The sequence below is a fragment of the Bombus fervidus genome, chromosome 13 (assembly GCF_041682495.2).
Source record: "Bombus fervidus isolate BK054 chromosome 13, iyBomFerv1, whole genome shotgun sequence".
NCBI lineage: Eukaryota > Metazoa > Arthropoda > Insecta > Hymenoptera > Apidae > Bombus > Bombus fervidus.
Genome location: NC_091529.1, coordinates 11253716 through 11280727, shown reverse-complemented (window position 1 = coordinate 11280727; position 27012 = coordinate 11253716). Strand labels below are relative to the sequence as shown.

Genomic DNA, 27012 nt, shown 5'->3' with positions numbered 1-27012 from the left:
ACCGTGTATTATTTGAAACTTCGATTAATTCTCTGTTTCGCATCGTACTTCTTTTCATGTTTCATTAGCCTTCGCAAGTTTCGTAATCGTTCGCTGCTCCTAAAGATCTTTATATCGCAATTCGCGTTTCCGTAGTTTTAAATTTCCCCAGGTTGATATTACTCGAACAAACTTTCAACTTCACGAGCTACGTATATCTCATAGCCTTGCCTCCACCATTTCTCTAAATTTACTTTTTCCTAGTTTCTATTTCTAGCTTCTAAAGTGTTCCATTTGTCCGCTATCAATCGTCGAGTATTTTATATTTTTTAGAAATATTTTCACTTTGTTTCCTTCTATTTCCTTCTGCGTTTATTTGTTATAAAATATTTGTAATCGGTCGCAGAATTTTCGAAGATATCTATTTAAACATAATGTTACCTCGCGTTCCGCCGTTTTCAAATTCTGTATTCGTTCGCTACGCTAAAATTTTTAAGCGATTCTTCTCTAACAGTTTTCCAAGACCGCGATCCTCTTATCAAATTTTAACAACAATTATATCGATATATCGTAATCTGTTTTACCATAGAAAATATGTAGCGGCAATTTAAACACGTGCAGTATCACCAAACGTTCGGAATTTTATTTGAAAACAATCAGAATTTTTACGCGAGTCGAAACTAAAATAATCTTTGCACTCGGCGAATTTGAATTTTTCACTCGTAACACGTACGCAAGACAGACAGACAGACAAGTTTATCTCTTTAAAAATGTAGCACGAAAATTCCTTCACTTACAATTAGATACGAGGGAGAGAGAGAGAGAGAGAGAGAGAGAGAGAGCTGAGTCAAGGCAATGCAAACAATCACACTGACGTTATAAATTCATCTTCGCTGTGATCTATTTTAAACGATTCACGTTCTAAAAAAGATATAATCGAAGTCGTATTTAATATTTGACGAAAGAAATTGCAAATGCTGACTTTTCCAAGTAATAAAATCTACGAATCGCTCACGAACGCAGTTTTTAATAAAACGTTAGTCTCGTTTCGTTGCGTAACATCGTGTAAACAAGTTTATATCTATACACGCGTTAATTCGATTCGCACTCCGCGTACGGGAAAGACGTTCTTCGTCGTTTTTCATCGGGACTCATTGACTTCGGCTAATCGGATTATATAAGTGAAAATGAAAACGACGATAAAAGTAGTTTAAGAATCGATATCACGCTGCACGCAGAGCTTCCATTACGGAAATCTCTTTGATTTTCATGAAAGATATATAGATAAAGTAACAAGTGTAATTGTGCATTCTTAGTTAAAATTAACGATATTGATAGTCGAGAAATTAATTAACATTTGAACGAATAATCTGACAATTTCTAATAACTGTTAAATTTCATTTTCTTGTTAAATTTTATCTTGCTCTCTAATGAAATAAAACATTTGAGATATATTCGACTTTACGTAAATTACGATAAACGAAATGATTGCCGTTACGTGCTGCAACGTTGTATCGTATTATATTTAATATCGCGATACGACGTTTAAGCGAAGGGAAACGTTGCATCGATTCTCAGATCCGTTACGTTAGATTCGCATTTTTAAGTTGAATCGAACAAAAACCACGCAAAGTGAACGATTTATCCAGCAAAGATAATGTATAATAAACGTACCCTGACGATACGATATAGGCGATAGAGGTAACGGTTAAATTTCCTATGTAACGTAGGCTGGTAGGCGAACGCGTAAATATAACGAGAAGAAAAAGAAAGAGGCGAAGGAGAAAGGGGGAGGGAAGGAAATTCCATCGTAGCAGAGTTTCATCGTTAGATAGAGAACGATGCGTTAAGCGTACGGTTTGCCTGGTCGTCCGCGGTGACAATCGCATTTAACGAAGCGTTTATACGAGGAGGCCGAATATCGAGTTCGGGTTCCCGTGCCAGGGTTACCGTTTACGTAACGTGCCCACGCATCCAAATGTACCGAAAGGAACGTCGCTTTATCTATATTTATCGAGCTTATCGCCTCTAGCGCCGCAATATCTGCCTGCTCTATCCATCATTGTACCGTGGATAAATCGTTGGATCTTATTGGCCCCGTGGTACGAGTTATTTTGCTAAATTTTGTAGATTTCAGGTGCATTTGAACAGAGAGACAGAGTAAGAAGAAGATGGAGAGAAAAGGTGGTTTGAGATCTTCTTGGATAAAGCGATAGCTGTTGTAAAATAAATCGTTGCAACGCGACGTTTGTTCTAGAACGTAGCGCGTGTCTTGTGTAAAATATCGCGGTTCGAGTTAAATTATTTGTGTCAAGCGTTAGACGTTGGAAAGCTGTTTACGCGTTCCTTGAAATTCTTTCGCCGGATTATCGTCGACGAGTCGCGTGCGCGTTTCAACGAGAATAAATAAAATTATTGGACGATAGCGGTCGGGACGGTTATCTTGCTCGCACGGAGTTATTATCGTTAGCTGTTTGAAAAAGTGGTTATTTGGTAACGGATTACAGAGATTGGACATTGAGGTGTATATTCGGTGCATATAGAATAAAACGAGAAAAACTATGTAGAACGATGAAAATAAAGATGACGGGACAAAGATATAACGACACGACTCTAACTGGACGCGACTGCTGCTTTGAAAATGACGAAACACGTTGATGGTATCGACGCGATATGAGAAGAAGATATAAATCGAAAAGAAGAAGTAAAGGACTTTGTAAAACGACCGAATCGAATCTTTCATTCTCTAATTAGAAGAATAGAGGATGCGATGCTACAGAGACGAAAGAAAGCTAGCAAGAAAGCGATAAAGCTTTTTCTCTTTTTTCTTTTTCGAGGTTTAACCGCGCAATCGCTTTTCCATTTTCCATCGACGATACGATTCTAGACCGTAGACACGAATTCGAAGCACTGCACCCGGCAACAGATTTCAACCGGCTCTATTTGTAACGTTTTATCGACCAATAATTTATTTCGCTAGCTGGCTAATCGTGCGCGGTTTCCTTTTTTTTTTTTCCAAACGAGAAATAACTCTGGCAGTTTGGACGAGCGGTGCGCGGAACTCGAGCGATCGAGAAACGATTTTTCGTCTCAGTTGGTCGATTAAACGTGGAATCGTGTTAGAGCTCTTAGCCGTAATCCAATAATTGCCGTTTTATAGATATAGAATATTTTTCGAAATAGTTAAAAATTTCTTAATACCGAATAACAGCACCATTGTTATAGCTACCGCTACTTCTTAAGCTCGACGATAGCACTAATCTGCCGATATTTTCACAATTTCAGAAATAAGGCTGGATCTTAATATCACGTTGAAAGAGTAATCGAGCTATGTCTAAAATGAAATTTTGGTATGGAAGAAAAATACTTGAATCGTTAGTACTACTGTAGTAAGATTGAAAAGATACCGTATTAATAAAGCAACTGTCGATCGGACGAAGTTCAAAGTCGAAATTTTTTTTATTATTGCCGAATATTTGATATCGCTATAATCTGTAAAACGTAATAAGATTGATATTAGTTACGTACGAGTTCCATTTATTCAGTTTCGTTCGTAAACACGTAAACTACGTCCGTAGTTTGGCTGTATGAGTTATGGACAAGAGCGTAACTACGATATAACGTATTTTTTTTCATCATCGAGCAAGCATCGAAAAGCAAAGGATTCTGGAGAGAATAAATTATCGCGTCCAAAATATCGGTGATGCGATGTCTCGCGACGAGTTACTCCGTGCTTTCTAGATAAAAAAATTAACCTTTCCATTATTTTTATCACGACACGCTGTTGTTTAAAACGTAGCGCTTAACTCAAGGGATATATAGCTTCAGGAGTGGAAGCATTTTACTAGCCTCTTTTCGCTTTTATCGCGTCGATTTTGACACGCGTCCATAAACCGATTAAACATTTTCTAATACGAATGTCGATAAGCGAACGAGTGGATGTTACACGGGTCAGCGATTTTAGGAAGCTCTTAAACGCTCGTAGAAGGATGTTGGTTGCGAGTACGTACGAATCTTAACGTAATCGCTATACCTGTTAGTTGTTAGAAAAACTTATAAAACGTACGTTAGGTTCTGTCAAACTCGGTCGATCAACGATCGCAGCAGTAATATTAAGTTGTCCGAAAAGTGTCTTTCTTTTACAGTCGCGTCTTCTACGACGATGCGTCTTTATACAAACGTGAAACCTCGTTTCGATGGAACAAAATCGATCATACGTAATTGAACGAAATAATATAAAACGGAAAATGTCGTGCATCCGTTATTTCCTTGTAAAACGAAAGAAACTCTTCGGTCCACCTAATATATTTCGCTATTTACTACATGTACGTACTAGTACCGGTGCCTGGTGTATATATAAGGTTTCTCACGAAAGTATTCCAACACTCGTAGATACTGTTTGCGATTATAATGGTTGTTACCCGCGACATCGCCCGATAGAAGGAAAATATTCATACGTTTTTCCATTTACCGTGTGGTCTTATGACCACGTACTTGACTTTGCTGGTTTGTAACGTTGCTGGTTTTACAACAAGAAGGAATCGATACGACGTACGATCCGATCGCCTTACGAGAAAAAGATGCGATCCGTTGATGGTTATTGCGAAGGAAAATTTAGCTGGAAACTGCAACCTTTTGAACGTAAAAGGCAGATCGTCGGTGGAAATCACGGAAATGCAGGGTGTACATCGCTGTGTTGAAAAAGTTGGTAGTACGATCTTTTTACCGTCGTCTCGGCAACGTTGCGGCGAACTGGTCGGGCGAGGAGTGCAGTTTATAGCCTTATCTATAAGCGGATTAAATTTCGTGAGCCTACGATAAAGCGTTTGGTAACTTGCGACAACATCTTTGGTATGCCCGTATTGCTTTTGAAGAGTCTTTTCGAACGTCTTTTGAAACGTCGACCGAAAAGTCTTACGAAAGAACAAGGCAAAATTCGGGAAAAAAAGGGACCGAGGCGGTTGATACGCCGAAAGAAGCGTATGGAGAGAGCGCCATAAAGCCAGTAACCATTTGCAAATGGATGAAAAGGTTTCAAGAAGAAAGAGAACGCGCGAAAGACGAAGCTCGTAAGAGTCCAGCTGGAGCACTGATGGCCCAACAACAACGATCTGGTATCGCTTTAGGAAGCGTGCGTTCGATTCTAAAAAATTATTCAGAAATGTAAAAGCGTGGCGATTCTACGGACTTTTTAAACCGAGTAGGACGTTGTAGTAGGACTTTGATCCGTAGTCTCGCGCCGTTGTACGGATTTGATGGATCGAGGTTGCCAGGTAATATCACCGGGCGTTCGAATTTTTAGTTCGAGACCAAAACTAAATTTAGGACAGACACGTAACGTTTGGAAATTTCAATGGCTCGTACAACGCACAGATAGAACCGCGTCCTAACGTTGAGACGATCAAAGTTACGGAAAATTTGTCCGTGATAGTCGTTCGAATACTTTCGTGAGTTACCGTAGCTATGAAAATAAGTTAGTGTCTGGATAATTTGAAAGGGGTAACGCATAGCGTATATACGGCGTATGTACGGTATATAGCACACGGTGCAGAATACGTCGTAGAGTATAAGGCAACTCGACTCGTTGTTCGCTCGTCGATCGGTTCGGGTGCGCAACCGCACTTTCGTTCCAGTATAGCACGTTCAATCCCCGTCTCCGCGTTTCAACCCCGACACCGCGACTGCTATATTCTCCAACGACCACCCTTCACTTAGGTCAGTGAAATTTTAATTGGGGATTCGTTTCGACCGTGCAAAATTCCTTCAGCTGACGATATTCTCTCGTTATTTTTTCACGGAGTTCGTTACGGCGTCTGCCGCGTCATTCCTGATTAGCTAAACGTTACGATACGAAAAGATTTGCTTTAATTTATTAGTCGTTTAGTCGTGCTTTTCATTTAGCGATAATCGCAGAAAGAAGGTACGAGTTTTAGAAAACCGATCGTCGTCTCCTTTTTTTTCGATTCGACAGACTTGGTTTTATTTGTTAATCGTTATTCGATATCTTTTTACTATATAATAATATCAGGGAAAACGCATTAATGGATCGTAATACGAATTACAGACGCTTTCCGTTAACAATGTAGCAATTACAAAACAAATACTTTATAATATTTGTAAGGTATACCTCTGGCTTTTAATCGCGAGCCCAACGAAAGCCCTTCGAGAAACATTAGCAAACTACAATGGGCCGTAACAACTATACCGTCCACGACAATTCCGTTCGTTACGACGTATTACATCGTTAATCGATAAGGATGCCACGGGTTTATAAAATCCTTCGTAGATGGATTGATTCGCTTAATACCGCGAACAGAGTCGCAACTGGTAGGAAACGAGTTTACTGAAACAATTGTTCGGATTATTACGCGGAGGACCAGAAGATAATCGCGCGAAATATCAATCGTATCGAACGAATCGAAAATTTCTAAAGGAAATAACCGATTTTTTTAAAATAAATACGTAATTTCTTGGAAATAGAAAGAACGAAGGTAACGGTGGAGTAACAGCCGCGCAAACGCAAGAACAAAATATTTCCGTTTTTTAGTGACCTAAAACTTTAACTTTTTAACACCTTTAATACCGCTGTATCGTACGAAACGCGTTACGGAATCGCAAAGGAGAAAAGAACTTCTCGTCTAAAAAAAAAGTGTCGCAACCGATCAAAGAGGCTGGAGGTAGAGGCTGCTCGTTGACATCGAAGTTTCACCGTAACGTTATAATCGAATAACGCGTCCACGGAGATCAAGTTAAACGGATTATTGTTCCTTTACCCCGTGAAATCTTGGGTGCGACACGAAACAGGCGATTTGCGTGCACGTGCAACGAGGGGGAACTATATTTCACGGTTCTATCCTTTGCGTTAATTATAAAGCGAAAGCTCCTACGTTTGCTAATTTTTTCGATAAATTTCTTGGAATTTCGTTAGCGGTAAATTTTATTGATAAAAATTAACGAGCAAAGATATATACCGTGACGTGGATATTTTGCGTAATTACGTAAAATTTACGATCTAACGATCGCGTTATAGCTACTATATAATACCAATAAAAATATTAACAACAGGAAATACTATCTACGTTTTATTTTCCTTTTATTCTCTCTCTCTCTCTCTTTCTCTCTTTCATCTATCTATATATACGTTCCTATCGTTTAAATAACCACGCAGCCAAAACTCGTTGTCCACCCGATTCACGATGCGTGGTATCGTTATTTACTATCCGTGTATTCCACTGCTAAGAAAATAATTAGACGGCTACGGGATCGAAGAGGAGCCGTGGCTCTCGAGCCACCCTGTACATCGACTCTCGGTCATAGACACGAAGTTCGCCTGGCGACAGGCGGCGACTTGCGCAGATCCACGAGCGAAAAGCACGAGTGCTCAACTGGAATCACGTATGCAGCGAGGGTGTTGCCCGAGCAGCTGGAAGGTCGCGAGGGAGATAGCCGGATGGTGAAAGAAAGAGGCGAGAAAAGGAAAACGAAGGAGAATAAGAAGGATAACGAATGAAAGTAAACGAGAAAGGAATAATAAGTGAAATAATAAGGTGCCAGGGTGAAGAAGATAGTTTGAAACAGAGGTAATTTCCTTAGTTGCTTCGGATTGGGAAGGGGAGGAATTTTGTCGAAAATACGAATATAAATGACGGGGGCAAAAAGGTAGATCGTAAATGAAATTGCAGAAATTTTTATATCGTCCGGACGGAAAGAGGATGGCGTTTCGCTAAAGATACGAACGATAGAAATTGCGAACGATAAGCAGAACGATAAGGGATAGGCGAGGAAAGGAAGGACGAAAGGCGAGAGTGGGAAGAGAAGGGGGCAATTTTTGATCGATTTGAGTTTCGAGAGGAAGATACTTTGCCGAAAGTGAAAACGGACGACGGTGAAAGAAGCGGAACGATAAGAGAGACGAATCGTATAGAGCGAAAAAGGTGAATCGTGGTTCCTTTAGATCGGAAAAGGAAGACGTTCCATCGAAATTACGAACAAAGACAAATATCAGCGAGAGAAAAAGCGGACTAACGCGATTAAAAAGCCATAAGCTTTTATAGACTCGAGGGACGAGACAAATCTCTGTCAAGGTTCAGTTTCTTGGAGCGCGTTGATAAAAATATAAATTTGCATGGAACGAACGTTTGGAAAGAAGATGGAAGCGAGGTTACGCGACGAAGACCGAATAGTAGAAGGTCGTGAGGTAGCGAGGGACGAGGAAATGGAAAGTGGTAACAAGACGGAAACAAGGAATCGAGCATCGACGAAACGACGAAGAGCGAAAGGGGTTGTTGGTGGGGGGGGGGGTTAGACTGGAAAGCGTGCGCACAAGGGTGGCTGGCAGAGGGCGATGCAAAATCGTTGCGAGTGCACAGTCGCAGGAAAATCGAAGCTAGCCGCCAGTGTGTCGCACACCAGCTCGGCGTACGCTCTCGTTTCTTTCATCATCTTGCTCGCGTGTTTTCGTCTTGAGAGGAACGAGCACGCGGAGCCATGCTGCTAGACGCTGGTTGAGCCGCGATCTCCGTCGAGTCGTGTGGAAAAATATCGGTCGACAAAGTCGTTTATACGTGGACACTGTGTTTTCTTAATAATCTGTGGTCGTGGAGAAAACGATCGATATACCCGTTCCACGGAAATATGTATTCCGAGTCTTTGAAAGATGGTTTAGAGAAAGGGTGATGCACGACGGGGTTCGACAAGCTCTCGTCGTAGAATTTCTTTACTTTCCTTTGGTCGATCGATGGGTCGAGTAGATCGAATTTCGTTGGTTTCGTCGGATACCTGTTACGTACGTGCGACCGTCGAATCGGCGAGTTCGAAGTCGATACAGACGACATTTTGATCGCGGACGAATTCGAGGTAGCGTATAAGGCTGAATCCCTTACGACGGAGCAAGGCAGAAGGAAGTTCGAACGAGTAATTCGCCATTTGTATATCGCGTACGATGTTTTTTGAAAAATCTTTGGCACACTCGGAAGAAACTTTGACTTAGACACAGGTAAAGAATCAAGACGTATCAAAGTTCGATAGTGCGAAGTTTCAATTGCTGTTTTTACTTCTGGATGGAGCCACGGTTTTTCCCGTAATTTGATCTATATACGAATCGACGTATACAAAATTGGCCATAGGTTCTATTTAGTTGCAAGTCGTTCTTTACAATTTTTCCTTTTTTAAAGATTCTGGATTCACACGCGTTCGCCTACGACAGCCACAACGATCGGCAACCCTTTTTATTTTCGATTTACATTCTCGCAAATTATATTTTATATCGCACCATCGTTTCACAAGCGTCGCAGTCTCTTTGTTTTCAAAGTCGCTTTAAAAAGTTCCGCGTAATAATTTCGTTCTATGTTCAACGCCTTACGATAATTTCGGTAGAGAACGAGTTGGAATTTTGCGAGAATGAGTCGTTCGATGGAGACGTATCGGACGGAATTAACGAGGAAACGGAGAAGCTAGCTCGCGAAGCGACCAACTGATACTGTCGTTCGTTGCCTCGGTGTCTCGCGAGGCACGGCGAGGAGGTAGGCGAAACGTGTTTCGCGCGATTGCATTACACGACGCAATGTCCGCAGACCTGACAAGAGGCGTGTCAGCAAAGTCCGAGGCTAATTATCGCGAGTGGAATCCTCGGTAGAGTTATAAGTCGTCCAGCGAACGACGGACGATTCTACTTGCACCAATTTGCAAAGAAATTGAACTTGCGAAAAAAGTTTTAGCCGATGAATTTCTCTCGAGTCCTTTTTTTTTTTCAAACTTTCTACCAAATAAGTAGCGGCGAAATTATTATTGTACGTTTTTACGGCCGTACCATCGAATCTCTACACGTACGTACGTATCTTTCCTACGCTAAATGCACTCACGTTGCGGACCAAAGGTTTCCAATTATTTATGCGACGTGAAAATTAACGTTATTTCGCTTTGTACCATTTAAGTATGTATAGCGCGCTAAATAAGCGGTCGATACCATCGTTATTTTTCTTTCGAAAGATTTTCGATATTCGATCCGATATCGAATCCAAGATTCAAAGTATGAAAAACAGATAATCTCGTGATAATCGTTCGTAGGTCTGCGTAAGAGGATTCCGTTATGTTCCATGTCCCAGTGATTCAGTGACTCGCGTAGAATTTAAGCTCGACGTTCCAAGATAACGCGCTACTGGAAACGAACGTGTTCGTTATCTTCGTCTACGTAAGAAGTCGCTATCGTTTTCCTATCTGTTTTCACCCGGTACATCTCGTTTTTACTTTTCCACGCGCCAAATATACCTATTAACTAAATTCGCGCGTAAGATCTTTTGTTTTTGCGTTTTATTAAAAAAATCTTTCTTTTTCTTTTTTCTTCAAATTTTGTTACCCGACGTCGTGAATCATCGACCACCGTGGTATTTGCGTGACTACGTTTGCGAGTTTAAAATTAGAAAATATATCGCAGAAACAGCTAAAAGTATGGTAGCGTTTGTAGACGGTTATATAACTGTTGGAGTAGTTTAACGTTGTGATTCGTGCAATTTAAAACCGATGGTTTTTCTTGCGAGGACAGCGGTAAATTATCGCGAAGCTGGACCAAAGATTTTGACGACAAAGTTTATTATCAGAGGGATTTTTCGAAATAATCTACACGCACGCACAGAGTGCTATACTTCTATACTTGGTCGACATAGAAAAAACGCGTTTCCTCGTGAACGAAAAAATGGGAAGACGGGCGAGCTGTTCCGTACGCTCTTCGATGCGAAGGAAACGAGGATAGGAATCGAGACGGTCGAGAAAAGCGCCGGTGCACCGGCATGCACCAAATACGATCGTGCACCAACTGTCCGAACGACTGTAACTCTTACGTAGGCTGCGCGAAAATGTAGCGTGGGTATAGATCTCGCCGTGTCGGAGGAAAGCGGTTCGAGGCGCTTCCATCTCGAAAGGATGAAGGAAAATTTGTTTTACAACAGGTAGTACGTAAAACGTGTTTAATAAACCGCGTAAACGTATATAAGACGCGTTAAGAAACCGTATAAGAAGAGACCCAAGTGTAATTAATTCTGGTATTTCCGTTCGTTCCAATATATCGAAGCATTCGTTTCGTGTAACACCGTAACTTTTATCGCGTAGTATTTAAAATTTGTCCGATTCTCCGCACCATCTATGATTTTTCGTTCGTACGATACGATCGTTGGGATAAACGGAATTGAGATAAGCGCAGTGCTATTGTTACGCGCAGTCGTTTTCTTCGTTATCGATTTTCGGTGATCTATCGTTCCTTACCCCTTAGAATCAGGTTCTTTCTTAGCCGTCTATTTTCTTAATTAGCGTCTAAGCTTGGATTTTCACAAAAAAAAAAAAGGTAACCGAATAAAGACGACCGACGATATCGAAACTCTGGATACAAGGATCCGCGAAAGATCGTTTTCGCGGTTGTTCCGATAAAGCTTAAAGAAAGAACCAATTGCCTCTTATTATTAGATATATTTGAGGATCGATGAAAGAAAAATACGATAATAATATCCGATGAAACGATTTATCGAATAATCGATCTATAAATATCAACGATATTAAAATAAATCAATGGTGCGTTCCAAATACGCGCGTGTATTTCCATACGAAAAAGAACAAGGCACGGAATGTAGCAATGGACGCGGTCAATCACCGATTCATCCCTGGGTATAGTAATTTCTGGCAGGCGTTTTGCGCTTTCGACACTTGGCTCGTCGATTCCCATCCACGTGTTCTCTCTTTTGCAACTTTATTCGCACGGATATCGGTTCAGTAATTGACCTATTTGCGCGATTCTGCCGCGTACTCGAACAATCCTTGTTAACGTCAATAGCATTCTTCGCGCGTACTTTCAACAATACGATCGTTGCTCGTGCTAAAGCACGGTATAACGACGCGTATATTGCCCGCCGGCTTATTTGTTCTTCCTCTGAAACGCGTTTCGTTCTTCGTTGCCTTTCGATGTTTCCATGTTATGACACGTTTATGGAGTAGCAGGTTCGTAGCGGCCAATTTCGCAGGAAAGATCGAGAAATTTCTAAAAACTGGTTCGAACCGTTGTACGCTATCGTTTATAAATAGACAGTTTGGTTGGTTCGTGATAAACGGTAGCCGAATTTGATCAAAGCGGCGAAATTAACGACGAAACGATTATTTTTGACAGGATGTACTTACAACGGTTCTATATCGTGACAATATCGGTAAAATTTTAAACGTATTTCGAAATGTATACAAATGTTAGGAAATATTTATTGGAAACGCACGGTTGACGAAATTCGCCCAAATAATACGAGGGTTTGTTATTCTCTGTATTCGTAAGTGACAGTGTGTATGAAACCGTCGTACGGATTTAACGTGTTACCCTCGTTGACTTATGCATAAAATGCAATGATTCGCCTGTTCGTTTCGGAAGGTACGTTCGTCTTTACTTTTCGAATAGTATTTTTTAGCTGCTCGATCGTGCTCGCTTCGTTTTATCGCTTAACGGAATCTTTGTCTCCGCCATCTTTAATTTTTGAATCGTAAAACGGATCAAAAGGATCGCGTCTAAATCGATAGAAAGATTCGTGACGTTAATATCGTACGATCAACGATTTAAGTAGCGAACGTGCGTATACATCGCGTACACGGCAAATATATTATCGCTGCGTTTCTTAATAGATAACTCTGATTCGCAGTGTCGAAGCTTTTCCAGCCTGTGGCGATAAAAGGCGATGCGCATGTAATATAAATGAAATTTGTCTGGTTGGTCCGTTCGAAAATCACCTGTAACGCGCGTCTTTTTTTATACTTGTCGCGTAACCGTGAAAAATCGTAACGGATCGATCGTGTATGCCGATTAAAGAACGTTACCTCTTCGTTGCTAAACTTTTTGCGAGTGTTTTTCTCACAGATTCCCATCGCTGATTAAAATTGCTTCGTTGTAAGAATTATATCGCCGATATCGTTAGCTTTGACTTTGATAGATCGCCGATTCGATTTGATCGACGATGCAGATGGTTCAAATATGCTCTCTCCAAACTGTATCCTTAATCGTATTACAACGTGAATTTCTTTAAAACATCACTCGCCTCGAGTGTCCTCTATTTTGTTTTTCTCGCTTTATTCAAATGTATACAAATATGTTCTCGTTATGGAAATTGTACCGTTAAATGAATTATAATTTGAATTTATTCGATATAATCTCTTTCGTTCTTCGTCTTTCGTTTCAGAGAAACGGAAAAGATAAATGATAAATAAAAAAAAAAAAAAGAAAATAAATAAATTAAACGTACATCGGCAAGAGAATCTTTTTTTATAAAACGTTTCCCGTTTTAATACGAAATTGTATTAGCATCTTTGCTAGAACATTCTAGATATAGATAATAATTGCGCTATGAAATTTGTCGTTTGTTAAAATATCTTTCACGCCTTAACTTAATGCGATCATCGATAACGCGCGTTAATAAAATTAAATTTCGGTTTAAACTAAATGTAAGATTAAACAGTTTTCAACGGTGTGAGTGATTTCGAGGATATCGTCGGAAAAAATGAAAAAATGTACGCAATTGCGATATGATATTTGGCATTATCGCGGCTTCCTGGGCAAAACGCGGCAAAAATCGCGTGCCCGTCGACCTTTCGATAGATTCGGACGGATGAAATAAAATTGAAGTAACACGGATACGCCTTTCGTTTACGTATTTAATTTGCGAATCGCGTCCTCGCGCTACACAGGAGATACACACAGGTTTAAGGAGATCGGAACGTACGATTCCTGTAAAAGCATATCGTTATTTCCCTACGACGATAGTACCTAGATGATAAACCGTTTAAATATAAACGATCTTAATGTACAATTTACGTACACCCACAACTTCTATTTCACGATTAATAAAGTCGAGCGTTCGTCGAGTAAATGACAAACGCAAGGGTGTTTTATATAACGCGACAATGTAATGACGCAACAACCTACTTGGCATCTGTATCAGATTGTACTATAAATTTCCCAATTTCACAGCTTTATTTTTACTCGAAACGTATCGTTTCCGGTGTATAATTTGTCTTACGATCGACCGTATAAACGTTGTAACCGTTTTCACCTATACGTTCGATGCTTTGTTTTCGTTTTCGATCGACGATAAACATAGGTACGTAGAAACGTTAGTTGGGAACTATCTCGCCTTGGAGATGATCTGGCGTCGATGGCATCGACGAAACGTAACCGATCTTTTTAACGTTTCCATTAGGAAAACGAGTACGTGTACAGCTTCGGAAGTTTCGCCCGGCGAATTAATTTAATTTAGTTCGCAATGATTGTCAAGCGTGCAAGAAAATGCTTGTTACGATGCGTATAAGCGGACGAAGCTAGGCGTTCAAAGTGCTTTCTATTTGTCGCTTAAAATACCCCGACTGACCCCAGTACGTTGAACCTACAAATTCGATTAACACCAAAGTACGTACGTAGCCGGTTTTACTGTAAAAACAGAAATTACGAAACAACTACATCTTGTATCGTGAAAGTAGGCCACGATATGTTCTACGATATTTTTGATTAGATACTCTCGAGAAAAGTAGAAATTAGAATATTGGTAATTAGAAAACTTGCTCCGACCGAGCAGATACTTTTTTTCTTTCTTAGATTTTTAAACTGGTTAAACCGATTTTAAACGACGCGTAACTTGTAAACGTTACAACGATATCTGCGTAATAGTCGGGAGGAGTGTGTCACGATTTGTACGAAAGGAGAACAAGGAATAAAATTTTTTTAGATTTATACCCTTCGATTTAAACCATAAGACGCAGAAACATTTTTCCAAATTTTAAGTTTGCGATAGTTTGGTTCTTTGAGGACGACGACGTGGGAATATCGTAGAAAATATCGGAGGATCGGGTATTCTGAAAAGGCGCGACAAAGGCTAGTTGGTAGAAAAAGTTGATCATCTTTCAAGAGTAAAAGTAACGAAATACGCGTGGAAAATCTTGTTGTTTCTTTTATGCATTCGCGCGCTGTTTGAAGATGCAAAAATATGCACCACGATTTATACGACGAAAATTTCATTTTTCATAGGTGAAGCGAATTTCTGTTCGAGTTCTACTTTTTTAATTACGTCCGTACAAAAATTTTGTACAACGATCTGATTGAAAGCTAACGCGAGATTGAGGTATAAAGCGTGCGACGATCGCAGCAGGTTTAAAAATTCCATTGATAAATTAACGTCGCTGTCGCGGATTACTTTCCGTTTTTCTATTACGACAGAGAGGGACGTAGCCGTAAATAGCATGACAGAGATCTATCGGATAAATAGCGCCTTCGATAAGAAGGTTAAAGATAGAAGCTATTCGTGTTCCGAAGCAAAATCTTGAAATTCTGGAATTCCTCCTAGAAATTCCAAACACCTCTCCCTCCGAAAACCCTAGTACCGATTTCTCTTTAACGATCTCCATTCTGCTTCTCCGACGATACGGCCGTACCACAGACGGACAGAGAGACAGAGAGACAGAGAATCGATGTTGGGCGGCACGATTAGCAGCATCGACGGTGAACGTTGGTTCTCGCCCGTTTTCTATTCTAATTCTGTTGCTATTCTAATCCACGACCGTCGGCCAATGAGCTACGTCCGCCAGCTAGTAAACCATTCTCTCTTTCTCTCTCTCTCCTCTTTCTCGCTCTTTTTCTCTCTGGTTTGTCCCCTGATCCCTCTGTACCCCCGTTCCTCGCGTCAACCGCAGTCGTTCTCGAGGCATCGCGTGCACCAGATTATTCAGTTGCATCCTCCTTTTATTTGGCGCGTTTTATCAGTGCCGTTCACGTTTCTAAACTCGTTCGTAAAGCCGTTCCTAAAGCCGTTTCCGAAGCCGTTTCTGAACCGATAACGTCCGACAGAGAAGAAACCACAACGGGGGTTATCGTGCATCGTCCTAGACACCCTTAAACCTTTTACGCTGCGACTTTCGATTATAATCGAGCACTTCGCAGTTCGCTGCCAGATTCGACTTTGCGTGCCACGTGCTGTTCGATTTGTTCTTCTTCTTTTTCTTCTCCCTCTGTGAGCATCGACGTTCATATGAATTATATATACGTACATACGCTATAGGAATTTCTTATTCTTTGCGCTTTTTTGAACTTTTTTTTTATACGATTTATCGACCGCTCGTGCGCTATCTTGCGGCGAAGCTTTTTTTTTTTGCAAACAAAAATTAAGTTTGGAAAGTAAGAAAGTTTTATTTCTAGACCAGAGTTCTCTTCTATCTTTTATGTTTTTGCCGCTAAGAAGCACATTAAAAAAAAAATTTGCGCTCTATCAATGTTGCCTAAAGTGGCGCCAGCGGTATGTAAAGGGTTAAAAATATCAGCCTAGACTCGAGTTCAGTTCGGACTTCTTAGAAACCTTCTTCGTCGAAAGCCTGTCGAGACGAAGAAAATTGCTGTCGATGTGTAACGTCGTTAATTTCAAATCGATAACGAAATTAACGAGATATATAATCCGAGTAAAATTAGACGAGTAATTAGAAATCTTTGTCCGATAGTGACACACACACATATATATACATATATATAGAGAGAGAGATATGCGATATAACATATAACAAAATGAACGCAAAGAAACGTAAAAATCCGAAAATTTTCTCCGCTTGTGGTAAAATGAAAATTTGTAAAAAATAATCAAAGAGATCGATTAGACACGGTAAAAGTAAAAGAGGATCGAACGATAGACGAATCTTTAAGCTTTTGGCACTTTTTCTGTCGTCAAGAAGAAGAGAAGGAGTTAAAGGTGAAGGAGGGAGGAAAAATGCAAAGGAGTGTGAAATTGGAGTGAAAGACCAGCGAGTGACTGACCGGTGGTGTATATACGCTGGTAAACAAGGGTCGAAGGAAAGGAGGATTTCGCGAGGAAGGAGACGGCCAGGGAGAGATGCAGTGGCGTCGACAGCGAAAGGTTATCCACGTGATCGGCTCCTCCAAACACGTTCTACTTTTAGCGAGGTACCAAGACGGTACGGAAACCCTGTCGAACAGACTGATCATGGTTCTTAGCGGACAGTTTTCGCTATAGCTTTTTTATTATTTTCTGCACCTTCTTTTAAAAGCAAATCAAATTCGATGAAACGCGTTCGACCGACGTCGTTGGTGAAATTTGCTGATAATTCATGTTCCACGAGTTACGATTTATTGCCGTGATACGTGATAAATTCTATCGCACGATACGCGACTGCAGGTTTACGTACGTATTACCTATAGGAAGCGTTATGCTTGGCGTCTTACGCGATTCGGCGCTGTTCCGGATTTCCTATAAACGCATAAAAATCCGTAGTCCACGCGTTAGGTGTAAAATTGCGCGACATTAATGAAATTTTTCGTGCGGCGGATGTTTCCACTCTGTTAACTTGTCGCTTTGTTTTGCCAAACAGCAGCAATTGTCGTTACACACCGTGAAACAGAGTGACTAGAAAGAAACACTTTTATACAAGAAACGTGTTGCTCTAATTGCGAGACGACCGATAACGTGGTCGCTGTTCCGAATATCTTAAAATCTGGCTCTCGATCCATTTGTCGTATTTTAATCCCGCCTTGTTTTATTCTAATTTATTCGTTATACCTAAGCACGAGCGGACGTGACATATTTCGATTCATCTCCATTTCTTGTCAACAAATTTCTTGTCAATAACCATCGAGTTTAACAAATAAATAAATAAAAAGATATTAGCTTATTTCCATATTAAATAACGAACATCTTGCCGACACCGATTAAAAAAACAGACGTTACTGGTAATATTATAATCTGCTTTTTCTACACATCGTTTTAACGCGTTTCTTTTTTTTTCTGCTTTATCCTCGTAGTTGAACAACGCTTGACAACATTGTACTTAACGATAAAGAATCGCTTTTGAAATTACTTTTGAATTTCCCAAAACACGTTTCGTTTGACCCATGACCAGTCACGATTTTCTAAAATTAATATCATAGAGTAGATAGAAACGAATTTTGTTAGTTAGCGTAATAGAACAAAATTACACGCAATATACTTAGGAGTATCGCAGGTTTAGTACGATCGATGTAACGAAGGTCGATAGCTCGTGCAAGTAGTTTACGCTTCGTTTCGCCTGTTAAAAGTTGATAGTTTTTAGAAGTTTGAAGCTGTCGATATAAAATTATATCGTAGATTAGAAATTAGACTCTGGAATATTACGCGCGTATGTACATCCGTAATGGTTTCCTTTTCTATTTTCGTTTTTCTTTTCAACTCCTTCGCTACGACCTCCGTATCTCGGACGGACCTTGCGTTTCTCACATGTCGGCAACGTTAGATAAAGATACAGTCTTATGCAAGTGTTCTTCTATTTTATTCGATATAACTGATCGTCGGACGGAGTATAATTCATTTACGGTAAAGATCCATTTATCCGAACGTACGATATATAGAATCGACAGGTTAACGCCGAAAAAGATGGAGCTCGCGTTTTAAAAGTGTCTGAAATATTTATAAAGTAAATATCATACGTAAATATCTAAGGTTATTTATGCAGTAGATTTCTTTCTTTTTTCGTTTTTATTGGTGAAAAACAATAACCGTATCATCGTCCGTGTTGTTAATAAAATTTACTGTAAAAATAAAATCGTACTGTTATAACGATTTCAATCGTAATACCTCTTTTTCTTACGAGCCTAGAAAACGCAGATCGTGGAAGGTAAAAGAACGACGGAAAACATTATTGTTCTCGAGAGACAAGTTGAAACGTTGATTTTCGTAAAAGTTTTGCACGAGTTTCGTATGAAATCGTGGTATGGGCGTTTGAACGAGATCGCTATAACAAAATAGCACCGGCTGAGAAATATCTGCTCGACTTATCCGATAAAAAAGAGAAATCGCTGATTCTCCTTATTATCCGTGATGTCTGGTTCGAACAGTCGAGGTTCGCGTTCAGTCAGACTTACTCGATCGATAGGAATTCGTTTAATCCGGCACCATCTAAATGCATCGCTAATAAATGGAATTCTGATAAACGGATTGCCGTAAATTTCCTCGTAGATCGGATCTTACTTAGTTTCTATCTAGATCTTGTAATTATATATTTGTTTATGAATCTATTTTATAGAGAATAATCAATTTGTCACTGAATTAGATCGGTTTTTCTACTTGAATTTTTATTTTTTCAAAAAAGATAAATTAAAGTTGCAGAAAGAACGCTGAAAAGCCTTTTTTTGAAAAAGAAAGCTTCAAATCGTATATTTGTTTATAAGGCGAAACGTCGTATGAATATGTTTCCGTAATAACGGTTATATAATACTGTATCTAATTTTATAACGATAATCTTTCGATCTTGGAGCGGTTAATTATGCTTGTCACTATGTAAGAAAAATGCACGGCACCAACGATTGTTTTCCTTCACCCTACTTGTGTCAGTATCCGATACGGCAAATCGTTCCACTCAAAGTACAATGTTACTAACATTTGACCGAACGTATCGTAATAATTCTCATTTTTACGATATCGCGTTTCTTTCTCTTAAACGAAGAATTATTCGATTTCGTATTTTTACGGACGTAGCTAAGAAAGTAGAATTGTCGTAGAGATTTGTCGTAGAACGTATTTCTTTTTCTCGAGTTGATCGATCCAGCTGGCAATTTATTCGAAATTTTGTAGCACTTAATATGAGATATTTGTACGTACAAAGCGTTTATATTTCGCGAGAGTCGTTGATTTCATTCTCACTTTGTTCGTTTAATTTTTTATTCTCGTAGCGTTCGAGTTCCTACGTCCCGATCTAAGATGCTTCGATCGGTACGGTTTCGTTTCTCGAGTCGTGAACCGACTAACTTCTTCGATCCTAATTATACGCATACGCCGTTTAGAACTGCACAGCTCGATAGGAGATGATGAAAGCAGCATACTTTGTATTATAAACGTAGGTTACATTATTAGTCGTTTATAAATATCTCGTTTTATTTTTAAATAACGATCTTTCGATCGAGAATAGGTACGATACTTGCAGAAACATCGTAACTAATTGTCGCTAGTTGCAACTTTAAACGACGATGAAAATAGTCGACGCTCGCACGTTTCTCACGCTGACTTATTTAGTGCGTACTGTGCACGTTAAGAGTTCACCAAATTCTAGGAAAATGTGCCTAAGAAAATAAAAAGCTTTTGTATCTTTTTGCTTCGTTATGTTGTACGTAACTGTATATGATGAGGAGAAGCTGTAACTCTAAAATGGTGGAAGATATAACGGTGGAAATGACTCTTCGTCGAGAAAAGTTACATAGCGTCGAATAATACACGATCTAGTACGTATATCGATGCTGAAAGTAATGGCATTTTAAACGTTTAAAGGTCGTCTCCGTTCTTTTTAAATAGATTTACAGAAACTCTTGTATGCTTCGATCGACGAGTCTTTTTAATTCTTCGTAGAAAAGTATCGGGATACTGGTATCCGACAATGCATATGCTTCGAGAGACGTTTCAATTTTATTTGAAATCGAGCGTACGATAAGTTTGACGAGATCTTTTAAACCAATCGATTGGCAAATCCAAATGCTCGATTCTAGAATACCCTTTTATAGAGGATACAAAGATCGATCGATCTTTTTTTTCTACCGGTAAGTATTCTACCGGTAGAATACGTTTCATTTCGTGGGCGCAAACTTTCGAACAGTGGTGTATTTACCTGATCGAGGAACACCGAATGGGATTTCTTCGAGACTTTGCTGCCGCGCGAGACTCATCGTTATACGCGTCGAAGAAACGGGTCTGTTTGTGGCTAGCGAACACCGTTGCACTCGGGTGACAAATTCCTCTGTAATACGAATCGTGTGGATGGTACTCGAATCGGTGTTCTTTCTGCTCGTGAGATCGTTCTTACGACTCTTACGTTGTGTCAAAGCACCGAAAACGATAAACTTCCTTCGACAGACGCTTCTCGTTCTATCGGACGCGTCGCAAATAGGTAAAACGATCGATCAAAGCAAGATAGATTATTTGTTACTGCATCGATGCGAAAGAGATTTTAATAGCATTGCAGTTTATTCGTTTCGTGAAACGTATCTATCTTTCGGCAAAGAATCGTGAAACGTCCAGTTTTTAAATTTTAACGCTATAATACGTAAACTAATAGTCTAATGAAAGACAGGGCGAAAAGAATTTGTATTCTTTGTTATACTTATAGATGAAAATAGTTGCTATGATAATGTACGAAGAACAGCATCCGTTTAACGGGGAAAAGGAAAAGGAAACGAGAGAAAAGAAAAAAGAAAGGGAAATTACTTGGATCCGATGAACCATATTTTCTGCTTTAATTTTCAGCTCCACCCGGCGAAGAGGACGAAGAAGAGGGATTGCGAAACGGTTACTCGAAGAGACAGGAAAATGACACGCACAGTTGCAGCGGTAGATTTGGACAGAGCGGGTACAATGCGCTTAGAGCCGGAAGTAGCAACGGTGGAGCCTACGCTGGTGCCACGACTCGGCACAGGGACTATTCGTCCGGCTCGACGTCGCAACCCAAGATTATCTTCAACGAGGATGAGTATACGAGGATCACGACACCGAGGCAGGATATGTTGTTCAAAAAGGGTTATCTGTCGAAGAAGAAGCCATGGGCTGGGAACGCGAACACCAGCGCGACATCCTCGACCACCGAGAGCCAATCGGCGTCGCATTCCACCGCAGGTAGAGGTATAGATAGAAACGTGACGTATTTCATCGAGTTTCTGGCTTGTCTCGTCCGCCTTCCCGATCGCCGCGTGGTATCCGGCGAGCTGCTCGGAGTTACCCCTACCATTCTCTCCAAGTTTGTACGACTTTCCGCGTTACTCTGTCGTATCTCGTTGGAGAACGTCGCCGACGGACAAGTACGGTATCGTTCCACCCCGTTCTTTCAACTCACCGTGCGCTCGAAAGATTTTCTAGACGATGTTTGGTAAAAAGTTGTCTCGTTGTTGAATTTTTCCGTACAATTGGCAGAAAGATAAATTCTAAAGTTCGTGGCTGTTTGCTTTTCAGATATCGAAGCGTTTGTTTCGCGTTGAGCTTATTAACTTTTCGTACTTTCTAATCTCGAACCTGTGATTTTCTTCGGTTTAAAGAGTATCTCGAGGGCTGAAATTGAACGAAAATAAAGAAATTATTTTACCTGTACGTTTAACAGAATTTTTTAGCAAAGATGAAATCGTAAGTAAGAAGATACGTTGCGGAAATTGAGAGTCCGAGTTGATCCGTCGTCCCCGGTTAACGAGTTACGTCCCACGGTTAAAAACGTAAATCACTGAAACTGCATGCACGAACCTGTTCTCTCGGTGTTTTCACGTAACACAAATGTTAGTTCTTGCAAGTTCGCGGTCTGTACTCTCGTTTTATCCTCTTACGTTGATTACAGATGGCAGTGAAACGACAGAGGATCAACAGCTATTAGACAGGGACTATGGTACCGGTGAGTACGCGCCAATGATGGACTCGAACACGCAGTTAGGATATGGGTCGTTTTACGACCACGCGGGTGGTTACTATTACGAGTATCCTGTGATGCTGGTTGGTCCTGCGCCGATGTCAGCGCAACCCGCGCCCAGCGTCCTGGCGGCCATGCCTTGTGCACCGGTGCCTCTTAGGCCGATCGAGTGGATCAATTCGACGATCGTACCCAAACTGCCTGGTGAACCCTACTGTATGATGAATTACGAGGTATAGAGAAAATAGATGACGTATAACGGAGAGCTGAAAAGACGATTAAACGATTGGACGATTGGTTATTTTTTCATAGATCCAACGCGATCAGTAAAGATAATCGCGGGTATCGCGCGAAAGCGTTACACGTACAAACAACGCAGTATACACGCGGTTTCGTTGCTCCTGTATCGTTCCGCCGATCATTCTTTCCAGTTCTGCGTTGTACGTTTCAGCTCATAGATCCCTCAGAAATGGGTCGCGTTAAACGTCCCAATACGAGAATAATTCGTGCGTTCGTTTTACTCATCGACCACCACCGTCGGATTACATCCGTTCGTCGAACAAAAACTACTTCGGAACTTTTCTTCAACCCCCGCCCCGCCTATCGCCCGTTCACGAACAAAAATAATCGGCAAATATCTAATCCGTCGAAATTTCTCTTTCAGAGCAATCAATGCATGGTAGAGAATACGGTGGTGGTGGAAGAACAAGAGGATACGGTTCTACCAATGGAGAGTACCAGCAGGATGTGGAACGAGAATGGGACAAGATGTGTCAATTTAGGTAGCGTAGGCGAGGAAATGGACGACGAACGATCTATAGATTTTATCAACGCGAAGGAGGAAGAACAGCAGATCGACGAACAAGAGGAGGAAAAACTGGAGGAACAATACGCGAATGAACACGAGGCAGGAGAACAGCCTTTGGAGAACGGGATGAACGGTGGTGCCTACTTTAATCCGATAATGATGCAGGATCCGGTACACGTTTCGCACGTGATACCAGCGGTTCCTCAGCCTTACATGTATCCTGGCCACTACATGTTCGGTCCTCCTTTGATCAACGTAAATGGTTAGTTGATAGCGGCGTATCAGAACCGGAGGCCGTAGAGAGAATATCGGTCTTTCTCGGCTCTCCTCTACTCTTTTCTTCTTCTTCTTCTTCTTCTTCTTCTTTTTCTCCTCCTTCTCCTTCTCTGTCATTGGCAGTAGATTCTCGAAAGAGAGTTACTTATTTTTTTCTCCCTTGCTATCGCATGACTCTAGACGCGGACCTTTTTCTCTCGCTCTCTGTCTCTCTCTTGTAGCTTTGGTTCTGTTCATGGACGGATGGACGGAACAACATGCGAACGGACGAACATACGAAGATTGTCTTTCTTGCGACCAAGAGAAAATCTACGCATTTCGGGGAGGGAGCAGCGCTACGTTGCGCGAATCGTTTTGCGGTCGACGTTTCGTTCTGACCGTCTCCGCTCTTACGATCATACAAATTTTTATTCTCGCGAGAAACGATTCTAATTTCGAAGAATTTCGCAAGATTCGAAAATTCTAGTCTCGGTCTTCTCCGGATGACAGAAATTCCAATCTTAATTTCTTACAGCAAAAATATACACGTCGTATTAATTTTTAATTTATTCACTTTATAGTACTATTTTGTTATTATCCATCGTCTCATTGCCACGCGTTATATCCGATTAATTTCCATCGTATTTTTATTCCATCATCGAGATTTAACGTTTAACGCGTTAATCGATTCTCTGAAACAAAAAGATTCATACTCCGCCACCTTTTTAACTCAATTTTGGACAAAAAATCTACCGTCTAACGCGTTTAATCGTCAAACTCTACGAACGTTCGAACGTCGCAAGTGCGTTACGCAACTTAATCGTCACTGCCACAAGAGAGAGAGAGGTCGAATCAAAAAAAGCAAAAAGCATATATAAACAAGCAACGTGTAACAGGAGAGAAAAGAAGGATCAGGATTATCGAACGATAAGCCGCCGTTTTGTACCCGGTTGCTCCTTCCCCGCGATGCCTCGGCTTAGGCGTTAGTACGTTTGATTGTACCTGTTTCTAATGTTAAACGAGAACAGTGTCGGTTGGATGCGCGGCCAGGAGAAAGGGATATAGCCAGATTCATGACTGCTGTCCCGTCCATCGGCATCATTGCTGTTTTATTACCGCCGTGCCTCTACCACATTCAAGGTAAAAGGTAATAATTCGCAAAGAGAGCCGCTACTCTTTAGATACGATCGCGGAAATACGGCGATAATCGCTACTTTGTTGCCTCGTTGATAACATCGCTGTCCAAGAATCGAGCTTTTTATACCCTTCTGGTAGTAATCCAGCGGAGCAGAGTTTATAGAAATCATCGAGCAACGCTATTAAAACGATAATGCAATCGCATAGATTTTTCTTATACGCTTCTTACAGGGTACCCTGTACGACTTGTAAAAATATTTTCAAACAAATACCAATTGATTCAAAGTGATGCGTCAAAGTACACAGGGTGGTCATCGATGAATCCTAATGAAAGCTGTGCTTTATCACGATAACAATTATACCGCTATCGAAACTGCATAGAAAACACGAAAAGAAATCATCGTTCCGATTAATTATTCTTCTCTAGAATAGCTGTTTTCTCCTATATACACGTTATATACGCGTATATTTACGCATGCCACGTTATTCGTCTACAAAATATTTAAAAATCTATGCAATTCGTAGTTTACGTATCTGTAATAGTTGAGAAACTGCTTATCAAGTGGTACGATAAATAACAATTTATCAAATTATGCAATTATCAAGTTATGTACGTATATTCTAGCATTACTCGTTTAAGAAATTAATCGAAATTATCAATTCGATTAAATCGATATATTTACATTATATTCTATTGACCGATATAACAAATACCTACGTATTTATTAAACGGTCGGTTCAATTAGCAATCTGAAACATTTACATATTCCTTCGAATTCAAACCACGATAATAACTGATAACTAAATTTGGAATTCAACGAAGAATTACAAGCATATTTCACGATCAAGCACTTTTTAACCAGGTGCTATGTTTCGTTTCTAAAGTATGGCATTTTCGTAGCGGTACGAAAGTTGCGTTTACGGACGATACGAGATTTAAACGATACGTTTGTACTTGATTAATTAGACCGATTTATTAGTCCAATTAAACGTTATAATAGAAAGAATACGATACAACATTGTTTGCATGTACCGAGTTCTGGCTGCCACGAAAATAGAGAAAGCAGCTTAAGAAGCTTGGACAGCGTTCGCATAAGCCAGTCGCGTCATGCGATCCACCGCGTGTGCGTGCCGTGACCCACGAAAATAGTCACGATAGACCCCGGCGACAATGTCCGCGTCGATGATCCGGCGATCGTAGCTAAAGCCCAAGACTCTCTAACACGCTCGTATGTGTGTGTTCTCTTGCATACGTTACGTTTTCCTAATCGTCACGATTCTCGTTATCCGCGTCTTCTCTCACCGTAATATATCTCGCTTTCGTCATCGTTATCTCGTTAAATCATCGCCTGCATCGACACGCTGCCTCGCACGTTGCACGTGACAAACCGACATCACACGTATATCGTAATTGACTCGTAAGAAAATTGTCTAATTGTCACGAAAGGGATGGCACAGCCGTGTACACGAGCCACCGATGTTTGTCCGTGATTGGACTGCGCGAGGGGTGCAGAGTGAGACGATGCGATAGAAAAATGTGAAGATTTAGGTCCTTGTATCTACGTGAATATCATCTTTCATTACTGATGCTAACGTCGCTAATAACGAGGAAGTTTGTTTTCGAACGATATTGATCGAAATAATTGGAATATTTAGTCTTGAAACAATGAAATCCGATAGAGATCTATTTAGACATTTTTTGGCTACAAAGCTCCGTTTCGTATAATTTCAGGAATTTTCTCTAACTTTTTGTTTCGCGAAGTTAACCAATTTGTACCGAGTAAGCCGTTCGTGTTATTTTTGTATATTTCGATTTCTCATAGTTGCAGAAGAACGCGCAGTTTATCCGGCAGAATAAAAGACGATAACGCGAATTTTCGTTTGTTTCCCACTTTTCTACGGCATCGTCGCCCGCTATGGAGCATCGCGAGATCTCTCTCGGCTTTGGCAAAGGGATCTGACCATCGCTGCGTCTCAAATAGACGCGGTTTAAAATAACTGTTGCTCGATGCCGCCGTGTGGCTTTTCCACGCGGAAAACGAAAGGACGTGGAAGCGATGGAGAAGCCAAGTTCGATACTCGCGCCCTTCGACACGCGTTAATAACCACTTCCTCCTCGAGTTCTCCACCTGTTGATTTTCAGCTGGAGTTCTTAGGAGCAAAAGTCTTAGAAAGACACGCGTTTCGTTCAACTTTTAACCGACGAACGATGCTTTCTGGTGTATGAAAGAGTTTTAATTGGCGATATTTCTGCTGTCCAAGGTGTAACGATACAGAGCGGGGTAATGATCAGAACTACGGACTTTTCGACCATGTCAGCGGCCATGTCAGCGGCCTACGCCAAGCGAAAGAAGAAAAAAAAGAGAAGGAGGCAGAGAAGATTTGTTACGGTGAGTGGATGACACGGTCGGACAGAGTTTTTA

The 27012-nt window shown here is 40.7% G+C and overlaps 1 protein-coding gene across 6 annotated transcripts in view; it reads left to right on the top strand.

Moving 5' to 3' along the window:
• The window catches only part of LOC139993559 (uncharacterized), a 52715-nt gene that overhangs the window by 20213 nt on the left and 5490 nt on the right, over window positions 1-27012 (top strand). For 2 of the 6 annotated variants that reach the window (XM_072015396.1, XM_072015394.1), the window contains exons 2-5: window positions 21249-21620; window positions 22321-22622; window positions 23054-23459; window positions 26852-26979. In XM_072015396.1, the coding sequence (XP_071871497.1) occupies window positions 21249-21620; window positions 22321-22622; window positions 23054-23459; window positions 26852-26979 (1208 nt within the window). Of the gene's footprint in view, window positions 1-12314; window positions 12377-16652; window positions 16942-21248; window positions 21621-22320; window positions 22623-23053; window positions 23460-26851; window positions 26980-27012 lie in introns of those variants that run through there. The other 4 variants (XM_072015397.1, XM_072015392.1, XM_072015393.1 and 1 more) reach the window with 4 other exon arrangements.